Consider the following 21,439-nt stretch of genomic DNA (forward strand, 5'->3'; position numbering starts at 1 on the left):
ATTAAAGTCTATTTAACTTTCCCAAAACATTAACATTTTATCCTGTTAATGACACTCTATTAAAAGGTGAGTAAAATTCACAGCATGAGCTAGCTTATTTAAAGGTACTTTTATTTTATTAGGAAATTAAAGTCTCTATCTTATCCCTAACAAAGCTTCACATTACTACAGATATTGGTCATTAAACAGAAGACCCAAAACAATAAAACAAAGCAAAATTCTGGACAATAGCTGCATCATTATCAGATAATGTACTGAAGCATTATGGCAAAACATATTCAAATGAAGAATTTTCTGTCCTTGAAATATATCCACAATGAGATGGTCCCCAGCACCCAGGCAGCCCAAGGATAAACCTAAGTTAAATTTTGCCATCTAGCTTTTTAAAAGTAGTCATTTTAAACACTGGAATTTTCTTTAAGAGCTTATTTTAATATTGCAACTAAGAATTCATAGTATTTTAAGGAATATTTAATAAGTGCCTACAACTGTAGGGTGTTACGTAGGAACACATATGTGTAAGACATGGTCTCTACCTTCATAATTATTTAGAACAGGGGTAGACAACCTTTTATACCTATGGCCCACTTTTGTATCTGTTAGTAGTAAAATTTTCTAACCGCCCACCGCTTCCACAGTAATGTGATTTATAAAGTAGGGAAGTAACTTTACTTTATAAAATTTATAAAGCAGAGTTACAGCAAGTTAAAGCATATAATAGTAATTACTTACCAAGTACTTTATGTTGGATTTTCGCTAAGTTTGGCAGAATAAATCTTTATAAAACAACTTACTATAGTTAAATCTATCTTTTTATTTATACTTTGGTTGCTCTGCTACCGCCCACCATGAAAGCTGGAACGCCCACTAGTGGGCGGTAGGGACCAGGTTGACTACCACTGATTTAGAACATAATTGGGATAAGGTAAACACATATAAAAAAGTCTGACCAAATAGATAAAAATTTAAATTATATACATTCCTTACCTGTACAATCTTGTGCAACATAAATAGTTATTCCTTGTAAATCAGGGTGTCTTGCTTCTTCAACTGCTTTTCTAAGAAATAACAAGCATCATCCTTTAAAATCCTAATTATTATTTCCAGTTGGTAACTAAAGATTTAATTTAAGAGGAAAGAAAGGCATCATTTTCCTGACATTCCCATTTAACCTATGGTGTCTGCTTTCAAAACTATCATCCAAATGGTATCAAATATCAGGTCAAATTTTTCAAAGTTGAATATTATACTAAATTACTCAAAGAACATTAAAACATAAGTTACAAAGTATGTAAAAAAAAACTGTTGAGGCCCTGGCCGGTTGGCTCAGTGGCAGAGCGTCGGCCTGGTGTGCAGAGGTCCCGGGTTCGATTCCCAGCCAGGGCACACAGGAGAAGCGCCCATCTGCTTCTCCACCCCTCCCCCTCTCCTTCCTCTCTGTCTCTCTCTTCCCCTCCCGCAGCTGAGGCTCCATTGGAGCAAAGATGGCCCGGGCGCTGGGGATGGCTCCTTGGCCACTGTCCCAGGCACTAGAGTGGTTCTGGTCGCAACAGAGCGATCGCCCCCTGGTGGGCAGAGCATCGCCCCCTGGTGGGCGTGCCGGGTGGATCCCAGTCGGGCGCATGCGGGAGTCTGTCTGACTGTCTCTCCCCGTTTCCGGCTTCAGAAAAATACAAAAAATACAAAAAAAAAAGTAAAAACTGTAAAAAATTTCTCTCAACCTACTCACCTGGCTATATTAAATATTTTCTAACCAATGGTATTACAATATGCTTCAAGGCTTGCTTCATATTAACTTACATTACTGATAGCAGTAAATTACTGTTTGATTGTCCTCTGGTACTTTTATGGAAGTCATTTTCTTCTCTTTGAACAACAACATGACTTTATTCCCTTCTTTCAAAAACCTGTATGACCTGAACAAATGAATTTCCTAATTTCAAGTCTTAGAATTCTATAAGGAAAAATGCAAATTGGAAAATATTTCTAAGTGAATATAATGTTCTCAAAGGTGAACATGATATGAAAAAGATCACAATATCTTGTACAAGGAAATTACAGAAGTTGTGGCAATACAAATATTTCTATTTAACTGTATCATTATAATTTTTTCACTTAACAGGCCTTGTTGTGCATGTTTGTATGTGTTAGAACAGCAGAAGGATCAGCCAACTATGGCCCACAGGCTACGTATGACCTGTGGCTTGTTTATTGGTTTTGATATTTTGGTTAGAATCCTTTTTATATTTTAAAGGCTTGCTTTTAAAAAGAAAGCAAGAAAGAAAAAATGAAAATGGACACTAGAATCCTTATAAGGCCTGCAAAGGCTAAAATATTTACTCTCAGACCTTTTACAGAAAAAGTTTTCTGATCCTGGGGGTACAGAACACAACATCTGAAGAGTAGAAACTTTGCTTCTATGATTATGCTTTTATAAATGTCATACTAAGCTGAACTTAATATTATTATTAACAACCCATTTAATAACATTATGCAAATACTTTTTCAATTGTAAGTATAGGGCATATAAAATATAAAAGCAATTTAATATAGTAGGTAAAAAATTTGGTAATAATTTCAAACTTATGATTCTAAATAGAAAAAATTTACTACAATATACAATATTTGCATGACGCATTAATAATTCTGTTTATATTCAATAATAATAATGGGACGTATAACAAGACTTTTTTTGAAAAACTTAAAATAGTATCCAAATAAATGGCACATAAAAAGATGAGGAATATTAAAATTTGACTTTTGACTTTTTTTCTGACTATTCTGAATGTCACAGACTCTTTACTTTTACTATGATATAATTATAATATTGATAGTCCCATACATTTACAATTCACAAGAATTTGATATGGGCAAAGAAATGCTAAAAACATCAATTTTAGTTCTTGGCATTTCATTACACTATGATTACATTACATCCTCCAGGTTATATAATTTAAAAAAACCTATAATGTTATGCTCGTTCCAAAGTTGAAAGAGTAGTTAGTTTTTGGAACAATTCAATAAGGTAGTCTAATGAAAACCTGGTTAGAAAGAGACCTTTGACATCTGTACCTGTGAGCAAAAGAAGAAAACTTTGTCAGTAGATAAATTAAAGGTAATTAGAGTTGCAAATCTTGCAAATAAAAGCCCCTTTATGAATATTTTCATACAGTTAGACTTTAAAAGTTCCAACTACATATATACACTGCAAAAATAAGTATTCTTAAGCTTGAGGCCCTCTACCATAAAGATGAGAAATTGTAAAACATTTTACCTTAAAATATGAGCAACCACAGCTGGTCCATACCAATCTCCAGCTTTTTTCCCGGACTTCTTTCCATATTCTATTAGTTGGTGTAAGCCAAAGAGAGCCGAGGGGGAGTCACCAAACCAAGAGATGATTTTCCTGTGATAAATTTCATTTCGTATTTCATGATCATCAGAGTACCTCCCAACTGTTTCCTTCAGAGAAATTGTAGGGGTTTTGAGTTCTCTTTCCCCTGACAACGATGCTTCAAATGATGCAGTAATTTTTTTTACAGTGTGGGAAGTCCATGATTCAGAGTCTGAATTTTCAATGTTCAAAGCATCAGGCCAGGTCCAAGCTATAGTAGTTCCAAAGCAAGGTGTTCAGATTTTTTAAATAGTTAAACTTTAACAATTCTACTAAAATAAGCAGGTAGCATTTAAATTCAGATGGGTTACTAACCTAAAATAGTAAACTCAGAAAGAGACTAATTATTAGAGGCAGAAAGTAGATTAACAATTGCATATGGAAGAGGAGTATATTGGGAGTATATACTAATGAGTATATTGAAAATGTCCTAAAATTAGACTATGGTGATGGTTGAAGAACTCCATAAATATACTAAAAACCATTGAATTGTTCCTTTAAATGAATGCATTTATGATATGTAGATTGTATCTCGATAAAGCTACCAGTACTTTAAAAGCAAATAAAGATATAAGTGGATAAAACATCAATATATTGACAATGTTTACTTTTGAGTGGTAATATTATTCTCTGGACTCTTCTATAGTTTTTATAATTTTTAGAATAGGAATGTATTATATAAAATGGGAGGGGGGGAGAATCATCAAAATGAGGATCAAAGAGAAAAAGCAAACCCTGGTACATATAGACAAGTTTGAAATATGCTTCCTTTATATGTTTGTTTTTAAAGATTTTATTTATTGATTTTAGAGAGAGGAGAGAGAGAAAGGAATGGGGGGAATTAGTGGGAAGCATCAACTCATAGTATTTCTTTCATGTAAGTGCCTGGACCAGGCAAGCCCAGGGTTTTGAACCTGCGACCTCAGCATTCCAGGTCAACACTTTATCCAATGCACCACCATAGGTCAGACTGGAATAAGCTTTTCTTTTCTTTGACAGCACTGAGATGGAATAAAGACTTTTGTATTCCATTACCAACACTGCTTATCAGACATTCAGTCTTGACCATCCAAAGGCACAATAAACATATTCACTAACATTCAGAGTATCATGAAAGAATAACTCCAGAAAGTAGATTTTGTTTTGATTATATGTTAAAATAGAAGTCTGATCATGGAATTTTTTTTTTTAATTTTCAAAATGTTTTTTCTTATACAATCCTTTCAGAGTAGCGTAATTATTGTTTAAGGAGTAACAGCAGGCCCTGGCTGGTTGGCTCAGCATTAGAGCGTCCGCCTGGCATGTGGATGTCCCAGGTTTGATTCCAGTCAGGGCACACAGGAGAAGCACCCATCTGTTTCTTCACCCTTTCCCATCTCCCTTCTCCCTCTCTATCTCTCTCTTCCTTTCCTACAGCCAGGGCTCAATTGCAGCAAGTTGGCCCCTGGAGCTAAGGATGGCTCCATGACCTTGCACCAGGCACTAAAATAGTTCAGTTGCCGAGCAACAGAGCAACAGCCCCAAGTGGTCAGAGCATTGCCCTATAGGGGGCTTGCTGGATGGATCCTGGTAGGGGCACATGCAGGAGTCTGTCTTTCTGCCTCCCCACTTCTCACTTAAGGGATAAAAAATAAAGGAGTAATAGCAATTCTCTAGTAAATGAAAAGTTATAATAAATGAAGTCATTGAAGATCAGAGATCTCAAAAAATTCAACTATTTCCACACTTCACTGTTTTTAATAACAAGATAGTCCCCAAACATACATGCATTTTTAAGTTAAGAAAATGAGTCATATGTAAAGTAGTACAACCATTATGGAGGAAAGTATGGTGGTTCCTCAAAAAACTGCAAATAGAACTACCTTATGACCCAGCAATCCCTCTACTGGGTATATACCCCAAAACCTCAGAAACATTGATACGTGAAGACACATGTAGCCCCATGTTCATTGCAGCACTGTTCACAGTGGCCAAGACATGGAAACAACCAAAAAGCCCTTCAATAGAAGACTGGATAAAGAAGATGTGGCACATATACACTATGGAATACTACTCAGCCATAAGAAATGATGACATCAGATCATTTACAGCAAAATGGTGGGATCTTGATAACATTATAAGGAGTGAAATAAGCAAATCAGAAAAAAACAAGAACTACATGATTCCATACATTGGTGGAACATAAAAATGAGACTAAGAGACATGGACAAGAGTGTGGTGGTTACCAAGGGTGGGGGGGGAGGGAGGACATGGGAGGGAGGGAGGGAGAGAGTTAGGGGGAGGGGGAGGGGCACAGAGAACTAGATAGAGGGTGACGGAGGACAATCTGACTTTGGGCGAGGGGTTTGCAACATAATTTGATGACAAAATAACCTAGACATGTTTTCTTTGAATATATGTACCCTGATTTATTAATGTCATCCCATTACCATTAATAAAAATTTATTAAAAAAAAAAAGAGTTTCAGAAACAAAAAAAAAAAAAAAAAAAAAAGAAAAGAAAAGAAAATGAGTCATAGATTCAGAGACCTAGTCAGGACTATAAAAAATATTCCAATTGTTGCCCCTGATTTCATAAGACTACAAATAAATCATCCCAGAAAGAGTTTAAAAATTCTTCTTCCTTGCATTATCCACACCACTCTTGAATACAACATTCTCTATGATCTCATTCACAATCCCTATAGAGAGGTTATTGAATATTTGCCATTCATTCAGAAAAACTAACACATAAAAAAAGATAGCACTTAGTAACCAAATATGATAGCTTAAAATGGTAAACAAAAATCCTCCTACAAATATACACATTATAAAAAATTGGACTAATAGGCCTAACCAGGTGGTGGTGCAATGGATCGAGTGTCAAACTGGGACACTGTGGACCCAGGTTAAAAACTCCAAGGTTGTCAGCTTGAGCATGGGGTCACCAGTTTGAGCATGGGATCATAGACATGACTCTATGGTTGCTGGCTTAAGCCCAAGGTCTCTGGCTTAAGCAAGGGGTCACTGGCTCAGCTGGAGACCCTGGTCAAGGCACATATGAGAAAGCAATCAATAAACAACTAAGGTGCCACAACTACAAAGTTGATGCTTCTCATCCCTCTCCCTTCCTATGTGTCTGGCCCTGTCTGTCTGTCTCTCTCTTTCTCTCTCTCACTTAAAAGAAATGGACTAACAGAAATGGTAAGGAAGGTGGCACACTGACAAAAAAGATACATACAAGTTAGGTGTTCCTGACATTTTTAAGAGTCTAAAAGACTAAGTATGATGACCTTATTAAGAATATACCTAATCGTCCTGAACAGGCAGTGGCACAGTGGATAGAGAATCAGCATGGGATGCAGAGGATCCAGGTTCAAAAACCCTGAGGTTGCTGGCTCGAGCATGGGCTCATCAGGCTCACCAGTTTGAACATTGGGTTGCTGGGTTGAGCATGGGATCATAGACATGACCCCATGGTCACTGGCTTGAGCCCAAAGTCATTGGTTTGAGGAAAGGGTCACTGTCTCAGCTGGAGCCCCCCGGTCAAGGCACATATGAGAAACAAATCAATGAACAACTAAGGTGCTGCAATGAAAAATTGATGCTTCTCATCTCTCTCCATTCCTGTCTGTCTGTCTCCATCTGTCCCTCTCTCTGTCTCTATCGCAAAAAAAAAAAAAAAAAAAAAAAAAAAGATATACCTAATCTCTTTCACTGATTATAATCACATTAATAAAGAGAAAAATAATTTCAAAGCATTATTGATATATAAAGAAAAAATAAAGAAAGCACTGTAAAATTTGTTATGATTTAAATAATGTAAAAATATCAAATATTTGTTCAAAGTGACTGTCTTGTCCAGAACTTACTGAACTGGAGATAATCCTGAGAGCTCAATAGAAAATAAATAAACAATGATCACACACAAACACACACACACAAAAGGCTACTCAAAACTGAACTTAATTCATGGTGGTAGCCAAGAATAACAGGTATGTTTTACCTCTATTTTTGAAAAGAGAATCGTGAAAGTTTATGTATAAGTCATACCTGGCCCAATTCAATAAAGATGTAATGTTAGATTTAAGTTTCAACCTTAGAAGACATTAGGGAGTCAAGAAATTAACCTCAGGGAATTTTGTGCAATTTGAAGTTGGGAGCTCAAATTAAAAAAACAAAACCAAAAGCAAAACAAAGATCTGATTACCTCTACCAAGAAAGTGTAGGATGAGTCCTTGAGCCAATAGCATCTGGCCAGTTCTTAATGTACAGCCCCAACCACAGTCTGTTGTCAAAGATGAGGCTTCTATTGGAGGAAATTCTTCCCTGTAGGTCAGCCATATTCTTGAAATAAAATCTTTACGAAATTCTTCTACATTTCCTGCAATTACATGATCTTCTATTGTACATCTTGATCTTGCAGGTAACAGTTTATTTTCATCTACAAAATAAAAATATAAACTCTAGTCTGAATGTATGCTAAGAGATGTTAATTATGGTATTATATTCCATTACTGTCCATATAATATAGAGTATTACACAGTTTTTCTAATCCCTTTCTTCTATTTAGAGATAAATCTTAGCCTAATCAGGCTGTTATGAAAATTAAGTGAGAATGAATGTTGAATGTTTTATACACTCTAGCACTAATATTTTTGGTAGTACTGTTGCTAATAATAATATCCTATAAACCAAACATAATCAACTCTTTTATGAGGGGATAATATAAAAATATCTTTTCTTTTTGCCTCATTTGGCTCAGGATATAGCTATTAGTGTTCTCTAAAATGAGATATGCAATAAAAGTATCATGATTGTCAATATGTAAAAATGTTTTTGAACTAGTTCTTAAAGTCAAATAAAATGTGCACACTGTATTCATTGTCATAAATATTTAACCCAAATTATAAAATCAAAACCAACAAGATAAAAAGTAAAAATACAAAATTCTTAAATATATAGTATCCTTTGCTGTGGAAATACAATTTTTAAAAAATTGTTGCAACCCACATATATGATTTTTAAAGGTTTTTTTTTCAAATTGATTACCTCTAATATAATTTTATGTGAAAACTATGCCCACTGTTTTCCCAATAATTTATAAAACCCTAGAGCTAAAAATAAACATTCCTTGATTGCTCCCAGAGAGAGGGTGTTAAATAATCTTTACAACCTCAGCATGCAGAACAATGCCTAGCACAAGCAGATGCTCATAAATGTTGGTTTGGGTGGTGGATAGTGAGTAAACAAATTAGCTTACAGCTCTCAAATCCAAGGAGTTCAATTTCTAATATACCCTTTGAGAGGATGTTCAAGAAGTTTTATCATGCTTTTACTCCTCATCCTTCCTGTACCTATACTTCCTTCAAGCTCATTTTGAAAAAAATCACAATTGCCCAAATGTCTTATATATAAATTTATATATATTTATATATATATATATTTCATTTTATATTTTTTTATCCAGGTATAGATAGATATATATAGATATATTCAGCTTAATGGAGCTAAGTTGCAGCATATAGTTTCAACAATAATAAAAAGAATGAATACCAAGTCCCACTATCAATGACTACCTCTCAATGTTTTGGGTATTTTTTATTTTTTATAGATTTTAATTTGTTGTGTTTACATAGTTACAAGTGTATCCCTGAATATATCTCCCTCCCCCCTATGTTCTCCTTGATACCCTCTTTGCACCCTCCCCCCACCGCCTTCCCCTTCCCTCCATGATTTACTATCCTGCCCTCTATCTCTCTGTTATGTGTATATATTGAATACTTTCACTAATGTCTTCCCTTTCTTTGATCCCCTCCTCTCATCCCCTTTCCCTCTGCCCACCTTCCTTCTGGACTCTTTGACCCCCTCTGTGCCTCTCTTCTGTTCCTCAGTTCACATTGTTCATTGGATTCCTCATGAGTGAAGTTATATGATATTTTTCTTTCTCTGCCTGGCTTACTTCGCTTAGCATAACAGACTCCAGGTCCATCCATGTTGTCGCAAAAGGCAAGATTTCCTTCTTTTTCATGGCTTCGTAGTATTCCATTGTGTATATGTACCACTACTTTTTTTTTTTTTTTTTTTTCATTTTTCTGAAGCTGGAAACAGGGAGAGACAGTCAGACAGACTCCCGCATGCGCCCGACCGGGATCCACCCGGTACGCCCACCAGGGGCGACGCTCTGCCCACCAGGGGGCGATGCTCTGCCCATCCTGGGCGTCGCCATATTGCGACCAGAGCCACTCTAGCGCCTGAGGCAGAGGCCACAGAGCCATCCCCAGCGCCCGGGCCATCTTTGCTCCAATGGAGCCTTGGCTGCGGGAGAGGAAGAGAGAGACAGAGAGGAAAGCGCGGCGGAGGGGTGGAGAAGCAAATGGACGCTTCTCCTGTGTACCCTGACCGGAAATCGAACCCGGGTCCTCCGCACGCTAGGCCGACGCTCTACCGCTGAGCCAACCGGCCAGGGCCCTGTACCACTACTTTTTAATCTACTTGTCTACTGATGAACACCTGGGCTGTTTCCGATTCAACGCTGCAATAAACATGGGGGTGCATTTCTTCTTTTGAATCAGTGATTTGTTATTCTTAGGATATATTCCTAGAAGTGGGATAGCTGGGTCAAAAGGCAGTTTGATTTTTAATTTTTTGAGAAATCTCCATATTGTTTTCCACAGTGGCTGCACCAGTCTGCATTCCCACCAGAAGTGCAGGAGGGTTTCCTTTTCTGCACACCCTTGCCAGCATTTCTATGTGTTGTTTTGTTAATAAGCGCCATTCTGACAGGTGTGAGATAGTATCTCATTGTGGTTTTAATTTGCATTTCTCTAATGATTAGTGATGTTGAACATTTGCCCATTGGCCATCTGTACGTCCTCTTTGGAGAAGTGTCTATTCAGTTCTTCTGCCCAATTTTTGACTGGACTTTTACTTTCCTGGTGTTGAGTTTTACAAGTTCTTTGCAGATTTTGGTTATTAACCCTTTATCAGACGTGTTGACAAATATGTTCTCCCATTGCATGGGTTGTCTTTTTATTTTGGTCATGTTGTCTTTTGCTGCGCAAAAGCTTTTTAGTTTGATATAGTCCCATTTGTTTATCCTTTTATTTCACTTGCTCGTGGAGTTAAATCAGCAAATATATTGCTGCGAGAGATGTCGAAGAGCTTACTGCCTATGTTTTCTTCCGAGATGACCATGGTTTCACGAGTTACATTCAAGTCTTTTATCCATTTTGAGTTTATTTTTGTGAATGGTATAAGTTGATGGGCTAGTTTCATTTTTTTGCATGTATTTGTCCAATTTTCCCAGCACCATTTGTTAAAGAGACTGTCTTTATTCCATTGTATGCTCTTACCTACTTTGTTAAATATCAATTGATCATAAAGGTATGAGTTTATTTCTGGGTTCTCTGTTCTGTTCCATTGATCTGTATGCCTGTTTCTTATGCCAGTACCAAGCTGTTTTGAGTACAATGGTCTTGTAGTATAACTTGATACCAGGAAGTGTGATACCACTCGCTTTATTTTTCTTTTTCAAGATTGCTGAGGCTATTTGTGTTCTTTTATGGTTCCATATAAATTTTTGGAATATGTGTTCTATATCTTTGAAGTATGACATTGGTAATTTTATAGGATGCATTGAATTTATATACTGCTTTGGGTAGTGTAGACATTTTAATGATATTTATTCTTTCTATTCATGAACACAGTATGTGCTTCCACTTGTTTGTATCTTACTTGATTTCTTTTATCAATATTTCATAGTTTTCCAAGAACAGGTCTTTAACCTCCTGGGTTTCATTTACTCTTAGGTACTTTATATTTTTGGTTGTAATAGTGAAGGAGATTGTTTCCTTAATTTCTCTTTCAGACAGTTCATTGTTGATGTATATAAATGCCACTGATTTCTGAATATTGATTTTGTATCCTGCCACCCTGCTGAATTCACTTATCAGGTACTGTAGTTTTTTGACTGAGACTTTAGGGTTTTCTATGTACAGTATCAAGTCATCAGCAAATAATGAAAGTTTTACTTCTTCTCTTCCAACTTGGATGCCTTTTATTTCTTCTTCTTGTCTGATTGCTGTAGCTTGGACATCCAGAACTATGTTGAATAAGAGTGGTGAAAAAGGGCACCCCTGCCTTGTTCCTGATCTTAAGGGGATTGCTTTTAATTTTTGCCCATTGAGTATGATATTGGCTGTGGGTTTATCATAGATGGACTTTATCATATTGAGGTATGTTCACTGTATTCCCACTTTGCTGAGAGTTTTGATCATAAATGGGTCTGGATTTTTTAAAATCTTTTTTAAAATTATTTTTATTTATTCATTCATTTTAGAGGAGAGAGAGGAAGAGAGAGAGAAAAGGGGGGAGGAGCAGGAAGCATCAACTCCTGTATGTGCCTTGACCAGGTAAGCCCAGGGTTTTGAACCGGCAACCTCAGCAGTCCAGGTCAACGCTTTATACAATGCGCCACCACAGATCAGGCAGGTCTGGATTTTATCAAATGCTTTTTCTGCATCTATTGACATTATCATGTGGTTTTTAACCTTTCTTTTGTTTATTGATGAATCATGTTGATTGATTTACAAATATTGTACCAGCCTTGCCTCCCCAGAATAAATCCCACTTGATCATGATGTATGATTTTTTTTCATGTATTGCTGGATCCGACTTGCTAATATTTTGTTGAGAATTTTAGCATCTAAGTCCATCAGAGATATTGGCCTATAGTTTTCTTTCTTTGTAGTGTCTTTACCTCCTTTTGGAATAAGGGTTATGTTCGCTTCATAGGAGTTTGGAAGTTTTCTCTCCTCTAGAATTTTTTGAAATAATTTGAGAAATATAGGAGTTAGTTCTTTGAATATTTGGTAAAATTCGCCTGTGAAGCCATCAGGCGCAGGACTTTTGTTTTTTGGGAGTTTTTTGATAACTGTTTCAATCTCTTTTGGTGTAATCAGTCTGTTTAGGTTTTCTGATTCTTCTAGATTGATTTTTGAATGATTATATTTTTCAAGGAATTTATCCAATTCATTGAAGTTGTCCCATTTTGGGGCATACATTCTTCATATTTTCTTACAATCCTTTGAATTTCTGCTGTGTCAGTTGTTACTTCTCCCCTCTCATTTCTAATTTTATTTATTTGAGCCCTCTCTCCTTTTTTCTTGGTGAGTCTGGTTAAAGGTTCATCAATTTTGTTTACCTTTTCAAAGAATCAGCTCTTGGTTTCATTGATCTTCTGTATTTTTTTCTTTCTTTCTTTCTTTCTTTTTTTTTTTTTTTTGGCCTCTGTGTCATTTATTTCCACTCTGGACTTTATTATTTCCTTCCTTCTACTTACTGTGGGCTTTACTTGCTCTTATTTTTCTAGTTCTTTCAGGTGCAGGGTTAAGTTGTTCATTTCAGTTTTTTTTCTAGCTTCTTAAGGTATGCCTGTAATGCTATGAACTTCCCTCTCAGGACAACTTTTGCTGTGTCCCATAAATTTTGAGTTGTTGTATGTTCATTTTCATTTGTTTCTAGGAAGTTTTTTATTTCTTCCTGATCTCATTGTTAATCCATTCATTATTTAACAGCATGCTATTTAGTCTCCAAGTGTTTGAATGTTTTTCAGTTTTTCTATTGTACTTGATTTCTAGTTTCATGCCATTTGTGGTCAAAGGAGGTGCTTGATATGATTTCAATCTTCTAAAATTTATTAAGACTTGTTTTGTGTCCTAACATGTGGTTCATCCTAGAGAATGTACCATAAGCACTTGAAAAGAATGTATATTCTGCTGCTTTGGGGTGAAAGGATCTAAAGATATCTACTAAATCCATTTGATCTAGTGTGTCATTTAAGGCTGCTGTTTCTTTGTTAATTTTCTATCTGGAGGTTCCATTGATGTTAGTGGGGTATTAAAATCCTCTACTATTATAGTATTGCTGTTGATCTCACCCTTTTGTCCATCAAAATCTGTTTCATATATTTAGGTGCTCCTAATTAGGTGCATATATATTTATAATAGTTATATCTTCCTGTTGTAATGCTCCTTTTATCATTATGTAGTGACCTTCTTTATCTCTTACTACAGCCTTTGTTTTAAAGTTTATTTTGTCAGATATTAGTATTGCTATTCCAGCTTTTTCCTTTCTGTTTGCAGGAAATATTTTTTTCCATCCCTTTACTCTCACTCTATGTGTATCTTTTGTTGTGAGGTGGTCTCTTGAAGACGACATATGTACAGGTTCTGTTTTCTTATCCATGCAGCTACCCTATGTCTTTTGATTGGAGCATTTAATCCATTTACATTTAAGGTTATTATTGATATGTAGTTGTTTATTGCCATTTTATTCTTTAGAACTATAATCCTTTTTTTCTCTATTTCTTTTTTCCTTTGCTCTTTTTACAGCAAGCCCCTTAACATTTCCTGCAGTACTGGTTTGGTTGTAATGAATTCCTTGAGGGGTTTTTTGTTGTTGTTGTTTTTTGTTTTGTCTGAGAAGCTTTTTATTTTAAATGATAATCTTGCTGGATACAAAAGTCTTGGTTGTAGGTTCCTGTTTTGCATTATTTTGAATATTTCTTGCCATTCCCTTCTGGCCTCAAGTGTTTCTGTTGAAAAGTTGGATGTCATCCTTATTGGGCTCCTCTATAGGTAATTGACTTCTTTTCTCTTGCTGCTTTTAGTATTTTTTCTTTATGTCTGAACTTTGGTATTTTAATTATGATGTGTCTTGATATAAGCCTCATTGGGTTTCTCTTTATCGGGACTCTGTGCTTCTTAAACTTGTGTGACTTTTTCCTTCACCAATTTAGGAAAGTTTTCAGCTATGATTTCTTCAAACAGGTTCTCTATCCCTAGTTCTTTCTCTTCTCCTTCAGGAATCCCTATGATGCAGATGTTATTTCTCTTCATATTGTCACAGATTTCTCTTACAGTTTCCTCAGACATTTTGAGCCTCTTTTCTTTTCGCTGCTCTGTTTCTGTGTTTTTATTTATCTTGTCCTCTAATTCGCTGATTTGATCCTCTGCTTCATCCAGCCTGCTGTTGATTCCTTCTAGTGTAGTCTTCATTTCTGATATCGTATTTGCCATTTCTGACTGATTCTTTTTTATGATTTCAGTGTCTTTTTTGATGCTTGCAATTTCTTTATTTAGGTGCTCATTAAGTCCATACATTGTAGCTCTGAGATCCTTAAGCATCCCAACAATCATTATTTTAAACTCTGCATCTGGTAATTTGGTTACTTCCATCTCATTCAATTCTTTTTCTGGGGATTTTTCTTATTGATTCATAGTTTCCATTCCTCTGTCTTTTCATTCTTTCTGTGTGCAATTTACAAGATTGTTAGAATTGTGGGTCTGAGGTTGGTTTATGGAATGTGGTTTCTGCTCAGCCTCTGATGGTTGCTCAGATTTTAATCTTCTTAACTAGTGGAGCCGCTTAAAAGTTTTAATTTCCCTGCTGTTTGTTTGCTGAGTCCAGCAGGGAGCTTCTATGTTTAGGACGGGCATATCTTGTTTTTTGGCCACAGTTGAAGCTCTATCCAGGAATATAGTGGGTGTGACCTCTGAGAATCTTAAGGTGTGGTCTTCCCAGTGCCTCTCCAGGGGTGGAGAGCATTCTCCATATGAAGGGGGAGGTATAGCTCAGGTCTCCCTGGAAACCTGAGTCACTGCCTCTCCCCTTTACCTCCTCCTTTCCAAACAACATTTCATGCTAATTGGAGCTGGAGAGGTTTTTGGAGGTGGGTCAATTGGTTCCACACTAGGCTTGTGCAGGACAGAGGGAGCGACCTCACCCCAGCTATGGCCGCCTCAGCACTGGAGAACAACTCTGCTCAGGTTTTCTTCTCCCCATCACCGTTTGTGTTCCCGTGTCTCCATCTCCCCAATCTCCTCATGCAAGACCAGTCCTCTCAGCCCTCCTAGACCCTGAAGCCCCAGGCAAGTGGTTGTGAGTGATATTTTCTGTGCTGGTCCTTTAAGGCTGCAACTCCTTTTGCCAGCTGCTTCCCACAATCAGAATTCTTGCTCTTCTCCCCACTCAATGCTGTCAGGCTGTCTCTTCCAGTCCCTGGGTTTTTAGGCTGGGGATCCGGTCCTGGGATGAGAACCTCACCTCTCAGGGTCTCTCTCCTCACAGTGAGAGACCTTCTGGACCCTCAGCCTCAGCCTCCCCTTGAGTGGGAGAGCCCTCACTACGCCCCTGCACTCCCTACCAGGCTCAGTGTGGATTCTCCTGTGCTTCTTGATTTTTGAGTCCTGTTCTTTTAGTCCAAAGTTGGTTTTTCATGATTGCTCTTAAATTAATTTGTAATCCAGTTTGGTTGCGGGAGGTGTCAGTCTGTTTGTCTGCCTACTCCACTGCCATTTTGGAATCTCCCCTCTCAATGTTAAAGTTAATTAAAAATAAAAAAGCCTGTCTGACCAGGCAGTGGCGCAGTGGATAGAGCATCAGACTGGGATGTGGAGGACTCGGGTTTGAGACCCCAAGGTTGCCAGCTTGAGAGTGGGCTCATCTGGCTTGAGCAAAAAGCTCACCAGCTTGGACCCAAGGTCGCTGGCTTGAGCAAGGGGTTACTTGGTCTGCTGAAGGCCCATGGTCAAGGCACATATGACAAAGCAATCAATGAACAACTAAGGTGTCACAACAAAAAACTGATGATTGATGCTTCTCATTTCTCTCTGTTCCTGTCTGTCTGTCCCTATCTATCCCTCTCTCTGACTCTCTCTGTTAAAAAAAAAAAGCCTGGAAATTGAACATGGCACTAAAAATATATCCAAAATTTCCACTCTAGAGGCATTTAAATTTGTTTAAAACTTAATACAGTAGTGCCTCTCACACTTCTTCTTGTGAATTGCCAAACATACCATTCCTAATCTCCTACTTAGAAGTAATTAACTTCCTTAACTTCTTAAGATCTAGACTCCTTTTAATATTTAAAAAAATTTAATTTATTGATTTCAGTGAGATAAGAAGGGGAAGAGAGACAGACCGATGGACAGACAGACAAGAATATCAATCTGTTCCTATATATGCCCTGACCAGGAATCGAACCAGCAACCTCTTTGCTTTAGGATGATGCTCTAACCAACTAAGCCATCCAATCAGGGCAATATTTACTCTAAATATTATTGAAAAACTGCTAGTAGTAAATGAACTTCATTGTCCTGTTGACTTTCCACTATAATACTGCCCCTACTATTCCACTATCTGACTGACTTTCCTTTGTCACAACTTGAATAAACTATACCTACAAGTCATGCACTGCCTGACAGGAATATGTTCTTAGCAATGTGCTGTTGGGTGATTTTGTAGTTGTGCAAACATCACAGACTGCAGTTATACAAAGCTCTATGGTATAATCTACTGCTTCTTGGCTACAAGCCTGTACAGCATGTTACTGTATAAAACTACACACAAGGATAAATCAAGCACAAGAGAAAATGATGCAATCAAGTAGTGCAGTAAACACAAGGTGGATGATGCTTCTAGCAGCCTAACATGACGTCGTTTTACAGCAAATTTTTTTTAGAAGTAAAAAGAGTACATCCTAAAATAACAATAAAATGTATAGTATAGTAAATGCATAAATCAGCAGTATGGTCATTTATTATCATTATCAAGTACTGTGTACTATACACAAGTGTATGTGCTGCACTTTTATACAACTGGCAACACTGCAGGTTTGTTTACACCAGCATCACCACAGACATGAGTAACACACTGCCCAACTCCATTACTATGGCTTTGATGCCACTATGTGAGAGGAATTTTTCAGCTCCATTATAATCTAATGGAACCATCGTGTATATATAACCTGTCATTGATTGAAACATCATTATGCAGGGTATCACTGTATAATGTTTTTTAAATCTACATCTGCATCCCCTACAGGTTTCAAGTACACTAGAGGAGAAGGAATATGTTTATCTTGTGCTCCTCTGAATCTTCAGCACCTACCATAGAATTCAGTCCATAGTAGATGTGCAATAAATATTTGTCACTTGAATGTAAGATAAATAGAGCCAAAGAAGAAAAGTGAGTTTTTATTTTGTTTTGTTTGCATTTGTTTTTTTATGACACAATAGAGTTGAGAGCTTTATGTAGAATAAGAATGTCTGAAAAACCACCATAAAATATGGGAAAGAAAGTTGATAAAGGAAATAGAAGAGAAATGCTAATACTATTGAGGGCGTAGTCAAGGTGGACTATCAGAACCAGAAATCACAATGAGACAAGCTAACATGAAAAGTAATTAGAAGTTAAGCAAATTACAGAACAGAACCTCAAGACTACAGCTATTTAACAGCTATGGAGTAAATTAAGTATGCATATGTTTAAAAAAACAGAAAGGTATTGAGACTTGAACAAAAACAGAAAAGAAACTACTAAAACTGACCAGATACATAGGAAAGAAAACCAAATGGAACTACTAGAAATGAAAAATCTAATAACTAAAAACAAGAACTTAGTGTAGGATTAAACAGAAAATTACACACAGCTCAGGAGATAATTAAGGAAGCAGACGTAAGAACCAAAGAAACTGCTCAGAACACAGCACCGACAGAGAAAGTAATAGAAAATATTACCAAAGAGTTTCAGAGACACGGAGAAAAATCTAACAGAAAGATTTATCAAAGCTAAAGAAGGAGAGAATAGGAAGAATGGGAAATAGCTATAATTAAAAGCAGATGAAAAATTTTCAGATTTTAAGAAAAATGTCAAAGCAATCACTTCTATACCCATGGCTTCAAAAACTTTTAATATACTCTAATGACAATTCATTTTTATTTTTAAATTTTTTTATTTAGAAATTAAATTTAATGGGGTGAAACTGGTCCACAGAAACACATAGGTTTCAGGTGAACATCTCTAGAGCACTTGAACTATTGATTGCATTGTGTGCCCATCACCCATAGTCAAATCATTTTTTGTCACCATATATTTGTCCCTCTTTACTCCCTTCTCCCAACCCCCTTTCTTCTGGTAACCATTTCACTTTTGTCTACATCCATCAGTTTCAGTTTTATATCCCACATACATGTGAAATCATATTGCCCTTAGCTTTTTCTGATTTGCTTATTTCACTCAGCATAATGTTCTCAAGGTCCATCCATGTTGTCATAAATAACAATATATCATTTCTTATGGCTGAGTAGTATTCCATTGTATATATGTACCACCTCTTCTTTACCCAATCCTCTATCAAGGGACACTTTGGTCGTTTCCATGTTTTGACTACCATGAATAATGCTGTGAGGAACATGGGTGTAAATGTGCCTGCATACCAATGTTCTCAAGTTTTTCAGGTAGATAATACAATTTTAATGAAAGTACAATTTTAAATGTTTTCATTTAACAGTTGTATTTTACATAAAATGCCTCATTTACAAAAACCATAGATTCCTAATTGCTCCATGAAAGCAATTACAAAAATATATAGTTGTTAGATCTGTTAACTTTAAGAAATTTCCCCAATTTTTTTTTTTGGTTTGATTAAGTGTTTGCTGTTTTTGAAAATATAAGTTGGGATATCACAAAACAAACAGCCCAAGCTGGATATAAATTTATATCCAACTTTCATCTAGAGAGCTCCATTATTATGTTCCACATAACAGAGCCAAAATTTATCTTCCTCCACAAACCTACTCTTCTTCCTCCACTCTCTATGCAGGAGAAAGTCACTGCTATCTCTAGTCAGTTCCCCAAGCCAGAACCCTAGCAGCCATTTTTGCCTCCTCTCTTCACTTCTCTCTCCACATGTAGTCACCAAGTACTTCCATTCACTTTCCAAATAACCTCAAATCCTTTTCATTCCAATCACTTCCACTGCCTTTAGTACCAACCCTCATTTCTCTTCTAGATGAATATATACTGTGTCTTAATTGGTCTTGTTGCTTTTTTAAATCTGCCTTATTGTCCACAGTGACTGCACTACACACCGCCTAATGGTAACTCCTCAATTTCACATTATTCATTTGGTCTATGTCTCCAGGATAAAATTCAAATTCATCATCTATTTGAAAGTCATATAGATCTAGTTCTGAGTCCCAGGTTTGAGCACTTCCCAACACTGTAACCTCTGACTACTGGATTAAGTCTTTGTTTAAAGTCAGATCTACTTTATAGTCAGATAGATCTAGGTTTGAGTCCCAGGATTAAGCACTTTCCAACAGTGTGACCTCAGAAAAGAAACTAAGCCTTTGTTTTCTCATCTGCCTGCGCTTACTGAGGGCAGGAGTGTTTCACACATACAGTGCCTGGCACATGGGAGAGACTTTATGTTGAATGACAAAAAATATATTAAATATCCACATCAAAAAATTGTTTTTCTTTTAAAATCCTGATATACATCTTTACCTCTCACATTTTACTTCTACCTTTATTTTCTGATATAATAAAATACCTGCAGAGACCCACATTACTGGATCAAATCCTGGCCCAACCTTGAACAATCATACAAACTTGGAAATGTTACTTTACTTCTGCGTCTCAATTTCTTTGGTAAAATCTATAAAAAGAGGATTGTTTTGGATGGTTAAATAAATAGCTCACCTGAAACAAGATTGGGGGCATAGTAAGTACCTGACAAATATTAGCCATCATTATCATTATCTTAAGAAAATCAGGATAGTGGTATCCCAATTTGTGGCTCTCAGTTTTATATGAGAAAATTGTGCTTTAAGCTTTGTTGGTGGTGAAAAAAATAAAAATCTGAGACTCCTGCTGTGAAAGAGAAATAGAGGCAAGAAATGCAAACTGATGAATCCCTTCCTGCATTTCCAAGGTAAGTGGGACAAGTTTGGTCCCAATTTTACCAAGGAGGAAGTGGAGGGTTAACATGTCCTTGATAACTCTTCATTGACAGTAGGACCAGGCCCCAAGGTTGCTATGATCAAGAAGCAGGTGAAAACTAATACTTTTTGGAAGACAGAAAGGAGGAGCATTTAGTTACAAAAATGGTCACAAATAGGGTGTAACTAAGTTCAGTGAGCAATACCTCAAACCAGTTAGCTGATGAACCTGAAAATAAAATGTACTTATTATACATCACTGCAGCCAGTGAGGATGAGTCAAGGTGATGCTGTAAGCCAGGGGTTGGGAACCTATGGCTCACGAGACAGCTGTGGCTCTTTTAGATGGCTGCATCTGGCTCGCAGACAAATCTTTAATAAAAAAAAAAAAGTAACGTTAAAAATATAAAGCATTCTCAGCCCTGGCAGGGTGGCTCAGTGGTAGAGCGTCGGCCTAGCGTGCGGAGGACCCAGGTTCGATTCCTGGCCAGGGCACACAGGAGAAGCACCCATTTGCTTCTCCACCCCTCCGCCGCGCTTTCCTCTCTGTCTCTCTCTTCCCCTCCCACAGCCAAGGCTCCATTGGAGCAAAGATGGCCCGGGCGCTGGGGATGGCTCTGTGGCCTCTGCCTCAGGCGCTAGAGTGGCTCTGGTCGCAACATGGCGACGCCCAGGATGGGCAGAGCGTCGCCCCATGGTGGGCGTGCCGGGTGGATCCCGGTCGGGCGCATGCGGGAGTCTGTCTGACTGTCTCTCCCTGTTTCCAGCTTCAGAAAAATGAAAAAAAAAAAAAAAAATATATATATATATATATATATATATATATATATAAAGCATTCTCATGTATTACAATCCATTCATTTCCTACCGCTCATGTTCATGGTTGCGGGTGGCTGAAGCCAATCACAGCTGTCCTCCGGGACAACACCAAATTTTTATTGGATAATGCGTAACATACACGGGTCATCATATGGCTCTCATGAAATTACATTTTAAAATATGTGGTGTTCATGGCTCTCTCAACCAAAAAGGTTCCCGACCCCTGCTGTAAGCTGACCCGGATAGGAAGGATTACCTTCTCAGGCCAGTGGAAACCCTGAGCTCTGTTTTATCGTCAGGGTGCAACAAGCATCACTGCAGTGCTCATTGGGAAGGAGAAGAATAGAACAGTATATCTTAAATCCCATCTATGCAACTAAAGTTTAAATGTGGATCTATTTTCTCCCTGTAGCCAAACTGCAGAGTCCATGGAAGAGAAAGCCAAGACTACCCCTTGCTCT

The 21,439-nt window shown here is 37.2% G+C and overlaps 1 protein-coding gene across 5 annotated transcripts in view; it reads right to left on the reverse strand.

Annotated features, from left to right (window-relative positions):
• ATG4C (autophagy related 4C cysteine peptidase) overlaps nucleotides 1–21,439 on the reverse strand; it is a 102,516-nt gene that overhangs the window by 34,230 nt on the left and 46,847 nt on the right. For 4 of the 5 annotated variants that reach the window (XM_066269008.1, XM_066269009.1, XM_066269007.1 and 1 more), the window contains 3 exons: nucleotides 7,583–7,816; nucleotides 3,275–3,605; nucleotides 988–1,058 (listed from right to left, as the gene is read on the reverse strand). In XM_066269008.1, the coding sequence (XP_066125105.1) occupies nucleotides 988–1,058; nucleotides 3,275–3,605; nucleotides 7,583–7,816 (636 nt within the window). The remainder of the gene's footprint in view (nucleotides 1–987; nucleotides 1,059–3,274; nucleotides 3,606–7,582; nucleotides 7,817–21,439) is intronic. The other variant, XM_066269010.1, reaches the window with a different exon arrangement.

Source organism: Saccopteryx bilineata, chromosome 3 (genome assembly GCF_036850765.1).
Source record: "Saccopteryx bilineata isolate mSacBil1 chromosome 3, mSacBil1_pri_phased_curated, whole genome shotgun sequence".
Lineage (NCBI taxonomy): Eukaryota > Metazoa > Chordata > Mammalia > Chiroptera > Emballonuridae > Saccopteryx > Saccopteryx bilineata.